Raw genomic sequence first — 7,696 nt, forward strand, 5'->3', positions numbered from 1 at the left:
GGACACTGAATCCACGCCCCACTCGATTCACACGTGCTTAAGTGCTACTACCAGCGTTGCCCATGCTGCGACCTTCCGGGTTCGTGGCTTAATGGGCGGAAGACCTGCTGCGAGGCGATCGAACGGTCCATACCGTGTTCACGTCAGATCCAACAATTAGCGGGCTAACGGGTTACGTGGGCTATCAGGTCCCCGCCTTTTAAAGCTCACGATAGAGATACGCACATCATGAGGACGATCTCAGCCGTCCACCCGCCCTGGACCCTGAGATCCGACGGCGCCGATCGGCCACCCGGCTCTCTCATCTCCCCAAAGTCCCAAACGCCTCGCCTCGCCGTCGTCGTCCACTCGTTCGTCGCTGCTCCCTCCTCCACCACCTTCCAGTCCTGTCCAGTGCCGCCGCCTTGCCCTGCCCTCCCCTCCCTTCCCCCGATTACCCTCGCGGTTGACCTCGCCAATCCGGTCCCGCCTCCGTATAAATCCGCCCTTCTCGCCCCCGCTCCGACCACAAACCCTAGCGGCGCGCCCCGGCATGGGCTAGGGTTCCCGCGGCGATGGAGTGGGACAGCGATTCTGACGGCGGCGATGACGAGGAGGAAGAAGAGGTCCGCCCCGGGGGTGGGGACGCGGGCCCGGGGTTCTCGCTGGCCATCGAGGGCGTGCTGGGCGCGTGCGGCATGGTGGTCTCCGACGCGCTCGAGCCCGACTTCCCCATCATCTACGTCAACCGCGGGTTCGAGAGCTCCACTGGATACAGCGCCGAGGAGGTGCTTGGGAGGAACTGGTGAGCCGACTGACCTGCCGGCTCCTGTTTCGATTCGATAACCACGGGGTGGGGGATTTGTTCGTTGCTAGAGGAGGCGCTTGGGGCGCGTGATTCACCACGGGAGGTTTTTATAGCGTGTTTGGTTCATGGAATGACACCGGGGGGAGTCATCCGAACCTCGGTGGGTTGTTTGTTTTGGCAAGGGGAACCAACGCATCCGCCATGAGATCGCACCCTCCGCCAGTATATTCACGGCATCTACTCGTTCCTCTTGAAATAGTCGGTCGAACACATGCTGGACGCACTGATGCCAGACGGGGTCATTCCCCAAACCAAACAGCCTATGTGCTTGTTGCTGTTTCGTGGTGACTTCAGCAGTATTCCGTAGCTCATAGCTAATATTTGGGTCTGGAATGGCTGTCTCGAATCAAATCGTGGTGCTATTTAGCTGCTTTGCTAGGTTAAATTGCTAAAATGCAGTTTTATTTCTTTTCTGGTGTTATTAGTTTAAGCTTTCTGAACCATGATTAATCAAGGTTTCCATTTGCATGAATTACTGCAGCAACCATAGTCAAGATGGTGTTTGGTGTATATGACATGTTGCTTCTAGATTCTCCTTAGAGAGTGTGGTTTCCAAAAAATGGTTGGCCCAAATCGATTTTATAACTCCTAATCCATCAAATTGTTTGCTAGGGAGTGGGAATCTAAGATGAAAACAATTTATTTACCTCTTGAAATTTTATCCTAGCATAAGTAGCAAGGGAGAATATTTTAAGGATGTTTACACTTCTTCACAGTTTGACATACACAAAGATTTAACCTTATGGAAAACAGCTATTCTCATGACCAAACCTTGATTTGTAGCTTCTGTTGGGTTTCAACTCTAGCCTACCCCAACTTGCTTGGGGCTAAAAGGCTTTTTTGTTTTGTTGTTATTGTACACTTCTTCACACCATTTGGAAGGAAAATGATCTATTTGCAGCCTAGAACGATGTTTCACATGAGTCAAGTATCCCTTGAGAATTGATGGAGCTGGTTTATTTTTCTTGAACAGTGTGGATTCAATCGTTTACTGAAGCTAGTTTCTAAAATATTTGTATAGTTCAGTCTGGCGGTGACAAATCACATACGTTGATGATATGTTCCTTTCCATACATGTTTCATCTTCTGGCTCCAATTTGCACACTTCCTCTTAATCTGCAGATTGCTATTGTAAAAATTTTATTGGTCTTTTAGAACCACTCAGTTTGCAGAGTGATATGTAAAGGGCAGGCTTGATGCAGTTGTAAGAGGTGTCTCACTGAGTGAGGCTCGCCTTGGTTTATCTTCCCTAGAGCCACTCATGTCAGAGCCTCCGGCACTGGCTCTGCCCTTTTTTAGAACCACTCAGCATGCTGGCCAGCCTACTTATGCTTTCGTTCTCGATTCCCATAAAGGGGTTAACACAGGGTTGCTCAGTTGGTGTTATAGAATCTACTCTAGAAGACTTGTATGTTGGTCCAACTCACCCTCAGCCTCAACTACCTAGGTGGGACTAAACCCCACAATCTCACAAACACACACATGTGCCACAATGGAACAAATTTAAATAAATTTGGCCAGATGTCTCAAGAAAGATTTAGTAATACCTGGCCGGCACGATGGTCAAGGTTGTTGACGGCATCAGCAAAAGCAGAATCCTACTCTTTTACCTTAGAAAAGAAGTTATGTGCTGACCACAATATATTACCAGTGGTAGACTGGTACTGGTAACTAAGTTCTTTTACCGTCTGTTTGGCTAGCTGCACCTGCACCCGTGGATCTTCAAAGCATGTCGTGTTTGGTTGAGTGACTTGTGCATCCAAGCCGAGCGCATGGAAATTCAGAGGTCGGGCCAGGCTCGCTACATACGCCCGCGACCTGCGTTTGAGCGGATGCAGGCTGACGGCATGCACCTCTCTGCCATGAGACGGATTCCAAAAATATTCTCTTTAGCTTTTTTTACCATATCTCTTAGTTCAAATATCCAATCACTAAACTAATTTTAGATATATGTTCTTAACATTTTTATAAACAAAACTAGACCACATTTGTTATATAAATATTGAAGATTTATTTATTTATTTTATTTGATCTTTGTTCTGATGCAAACAACCAAACACTAGCTATATCCAACCTGAATATACTAATGCTAACAACCAAACAAAAGTCTACGCATGTACCTAGCCAGGACATAAGGAGCTTGACTCTTTACATACTGGCCAAGCCGGACCAGTCTGCTACGATACCACAACCAATCACATAGTTAGAGACCAAATAGAAATGCCTTAAGGGGTTTTAATTGATATATGAAGGGGGGTTGATTGCTTGAACAGTTGTATAGGAAAGCATAAAAAGCTTAGTTGCCATGGAAATTATAGTTAGGAATTAGTGGTAGAAACTAGAAATAACTGATCAGTCATGTGGTTCATACATTTAAGGCGCACTAAATGTAATCTATAGTATCAGCAGTAGTTAAATAATGAAGGCACCATGAACTTCTGAACATACCTTGCTTACTTTTACTCAGCTGCTAATAGAAGAGGGTAAGTTCCATGTTTGCTAGTTCTGTTGACGTTACATTTTTTTCTTTTGTATATTTCTGTTGCTTCTGATCAAATGTAAGAATTTTACATGGTATGCTAGTCAGTTTACTAGTACAATGTTCACTTATGTCTTATTTTAAGCCTATTTTTAATCGTTTTGATGCTTTTTTACAGCCGGTTCCTACAATGCAGAGGACCATTTGCTCAGAGGAGGCATCCCCTTGTTGATGCAGCAGTTGTTACTAGGATTCGGAGATGTTTAGATGAAGGGACTGAATTTCATGGTGATCTGTTAAATTTTAGAAAAGATTGTTCTCCATACATGGCCAGGCTGCAATTAACACCCATATACGGAGACGATGAAGTAATAACACACTATATGGGCATTCAGTTTTTCAATGATTCTAATGTTGACTTGGGGCCATCTTCTGGCTCTGTGACAAAGGAACTTGCAAGATCTACATGGATTGCACCTGGCAACACTGACTCACCAACTCCAGTAGGCAAGGGTAATTTGTGGGAACATTCTAGTCTCTTTCTGCTGAGTGATGAGGTAATTTGCCAGAAGATCTTGTCCAAACTGTCGCCCAGGGATATAGCATCAGTAAACTCTGTTTGCAAGCGACTTCATCACATGACAAGGAATGAAGACCTTTGGAGGATGGTTTGTCAGAATGCATGGGGCACTGAAGCTACTCGGGCCCTTGAGACTGTGGCAGGATCAAGAAGTTTGGCATGGGGCCGGCTAGCACGAGAGTTAACCACCCTTGAAGCTGTTGCCTGGAGGAAATTGACAGTCGGTGGTGCAGTTGAGCCATCTCGCTGCAACTTCAGTGCCTGTGCCGTAGGGAACCGTGTTGTTCTATTTGGTGGAGAGGGTGTTAACATGCAGCCGATGAATGATACATTTGTGCTGGACTTGAGTGCCAGCAAGCCAGAATGGAGGCACATCAACGTGAGCGCAGCTCCTCCTGGTCGCTGGGGCCATACCCTGTCATGCCTGAATGGATCACGGCTGATTCTGTTTGGTGGCTGTGGGGGGCAGGGTCTGCTTAATGACGTCTTCATTTTGGATCTTGATGCACAGCATCCAACTTGGCGTGAGATTCCTGGCCTTGCACCCCCTGTACCACGGTCATGGCATAGCTCCTGCACTGTTGATGGAACCAAGCTGGTGGTTTCTGGTGGATGTGCGGACTCTGGTGTTCTTCTCAGCGATACCTACCTCCTAGATGTGACAATGGAAAGACCTGTTTGGAGGGAGATACCTGCATCTTGGTCTCCACCTTCAAGGCTGGGGCACTCGCTATCTGTCTATGATGGCAGGAAAATCCTGATGTTTGGTGGCCTTGCTAAAAGTGGTCCTCTACGACTTAGATCTAGTGATGTGTTCACTCTAGATTTAAGTGAAGACAAGCCTTGCTGGCGGTGCATAACTGGCAGCAGGATGCCAGGAGCTGGTAATCCTGCTGGGGTCGGCCCACCACCTCGCCTCGACCATGTTGTCGTGAGCCTTCCTGGTGGGAGAGTTCTGATATTTGGTGGTTCTGTGGCGGGTCTTCACTCTGCTTCAAAACTTTACCTCCTGGATCCAACGGAAGATAAGCCAACCTGGAGGCTTCTGAATGTTCCAGGGCATCCTCCACGGTTCGCCTGGGGCCACAGTACTTGTGTTGTCGGAGGGACAAAGGCAATAGTTCTTGGAGGACAAACTGGAGAAGAGTGGACGCTAACTGAAATACACGAGCTTTCTCTAGCAAGCTCATTAGTCTGAAGATGGGAAGGTCCCAGCAAGCTTTCCAGCTTCCTTGAAGCAATGTCTCTGGAGACAGCTACCTGTTCATATGACTTGAGGCAGATTTTTTTTCCAACAGTGGTGTGCAAGCACAAGCACAAAAGGGTTGGTGAAGTGGACAACCAGACCTGATTACTTGTGCCATGCCTGGGAGTCAGCTGGTCTAAAAGTAGGAATAAGTTACCTCTGCTGCTGCTGTTCGTATGATCTGAAATGATGGAATAGCTGGCATCCATAAGCTAATCTCAGTTCTTATCATGTTTCAAATGGGACACTGGCATTATGTCGCTGGAGCCCCTGATGCAACAGGTACCCTGCCTTCTGGTTGCGCCTGCCTTCGGTGACAACTGATGCTGTGGTCTTCTGTTTTTTGACCCATCAACTGCTGTGAAGCTTCTTTGTTATGCTTTTGCGCCACTTCGTGCTTACTCAATTGCTGCTTTCTGGAGAAGCTGTAACACAGACACACCTGCTGTATTTAATTTTGCCTTTCGTATCACTTTGTGCTTACCTCAGCTGTTAGTGATACCTATAACATTTTCTTTTTAATCTGATTATCAAAGGATGAATTATGAATATCAACAGTTCCATCTTACCGCGACATTTATCTTACCTGGGATCAGGGTTTGGTGCTGGCAAACCAACAACAGGCGACGGCCATGTATGTGTCGTGTCTAGAGTTTCTGTTATTTGATTTTTATCGTCTTACTATGATTCAATGTGTAAATATTGTTATCGTGACCTGCCGAACTGCCTGGTTGGCTGCTTATATTATCGACAACTATAACCGTTCCAAACAGAGTTTTTTCTTTCCATTTTGTCATCTCTGACGCATCAGAGAAAGAAAAAGGGACACTAATGGCGTACAAGGTACAAAGACAAGCACAGATACCAGGCATCTGAACCGGAATCAAGCAGACACGGCAGGAAAGCCATCAGAGGAAAGGCAACTGAAGTCGGCAAGGCTAGCACGAAAGCACTCGATAAGCCCAAGCACAGATCACAGACAGTCCAGCACGAAGTCTGCTCGCGAGGCCGACACACGCACACACTAGCAGCTCCTTTCATCGCCTTCCAGCACGGAAGGTCTTTCACAGTCCCAGCAGCGCAAGCATCCACATATGAAATTCAAAACTCGTATCAACGCATAGGACACACATGTGACCTCAGTCTCTTCAAATTTTAATTCTCTTGCTATCAGCTCTCGCTTGATTTGCGAGCTTCGTGATATACACAAGTGCTTGTTGAATGTTTGAAGAGAAGATGTCTGAGGAGAAGAAGGTTGTGGACCCCGCTCTTGCTGAATTTTACGAAGCTATGGAAAAAACAAACACAGAGAACATCACAAACAAAATAATGGCAGATTTGTCTGAACATTTTAATGATAGTGATGAATATGATGTGAAAAGTGGGGATAAAGATTCCGAAGATCGGCCCTGGCGGCCAAGCCATACCATCTTCGGAAAGTAGTCTATCAAACAGAGCCATATTGATGCCATGAAGGTGATATATTTTCATGACATGTCTATTGTGAGAGTTGGAGGAGACAGCGCCGCCCCTGCGCCAGAAAAAGATGAAGTTGTTGTTTATAGAAGCTTTATGAAAGCAGGTCTTCGATTCCCTTTGAGCAGATTTTTGGTTGAAGTTTTGAAGACATTTGAAATCTTCCTTCATCAAATCACTCCTGAAGCTATAATCAGAATGGGTATTTTCGTTTGGGTCGTGAGAAGCCAAGGGCTGGAGTCGAGCGCGAAGTGCTTCTGCAACATGCATTAACTTCTGTACGAGACGAAGGCCACTGGTAAAGAGCAATATCACAACAACTTCGGTTGTTATGGCTTCGTTCCTCGCTCCGATGTAAGTTACCCCGTTCCAACATTTCGGAAAAGGTGCCCGGGGCCTGGATGGAGGAATGATTTTATGTCAAGAATAATCTAATTGAAAGGGAAGACATAAAGGGGATTATCCAACGCCCCATCTGGTCTCGCTTCGGCCTCCGAAGACCGACTACTGCACTTGAAAATGATACCGAAGCATGCCAGAAGGCTTTCAACAATGTATGTGCCTTCATTGGCACAAGAGACCTGGTTCAAGAGCACATAGCCTACAGGGTATGGCCACTTGTGGAAAATTGGGAAATGCCAAAAGAGACTGCTGCCGGGTCCAGTCAGGGTGAATTGGTTTACTTGAAATACACCTTCAGGTACAGAGACCGATTTGATGAACCAAACGATGATTGGCTGAAATATATTGAGGCTACTAACGACGAGTTACTTGGGGTATACACTAGAGTCGAAGATGATGCTTTGACCTCAGCCTTTGGAGGTCGAGGCAAGAAAAGGTTGAACATAGTTTTTGATGTGGTTGGTTTCATATACCTTGATTACTGCTACCCCTCGTGAAAGCAGGGGAAAAGGAGGAAAATGCCGTTTCAGCCATCTCTGTTGTGCCGAAGGGCAAAAAGATCAAGGTTTTGACGCATCAGTCGAGATACATTGAGACGGCCACAGTGCCTAAATTTGATGAAGGAGCATCTTCCACTGTTAAAGCTGAAAGTAGCCTAGAGGGGGG

At 46.4% G+C, this 7,696-nt stretch overlaps 1 protein-coding gene across 1 annotated transcript; it reads left to right on the forward strand.

The window, feature by feature from the left end:
* Positions 1 to 230: 230 nt before the first annotated feature.
* Positions 231 to 5,726, forward strand: LOC103626626 (putative adagio-like protein 2). Its single transcript, XM_008647029.4, has 2 exons — positions 231 to 784; positions 3,505 to 5,726. The coding sequence occupies exons 1-2, from the start codon at positions 555 to 557 to the stop codon at positions 5,102 to 5,104; spliced, it is 1,830 nt and encodes a 609-aa protein (XP_008645251.1). The 5' UTR covers positions 231 to 554; the 3' UTR covers positions 5,105 to 5,726.
* The last annotated feature ends 1,970 nt before the right edge of the window (positions 5,727 to 7,696 follow it).

The sequence above is a fragment of the Zea mays genome, chromosome 5 (genome assembly GCF_902167145.1).
Source record: "Zea mays cultivar B73 chromosome 5, Zm-B73-REFERENCE-NAM-5.0, whole genome shotgun sequence".
In the NCBI taxonomy this organism is placed as follows: Eukaryota; Viridiplantae; Streptophyta; class Magnoliopsida; order Poales; family Poaceae; genus Zea; species Zea mays.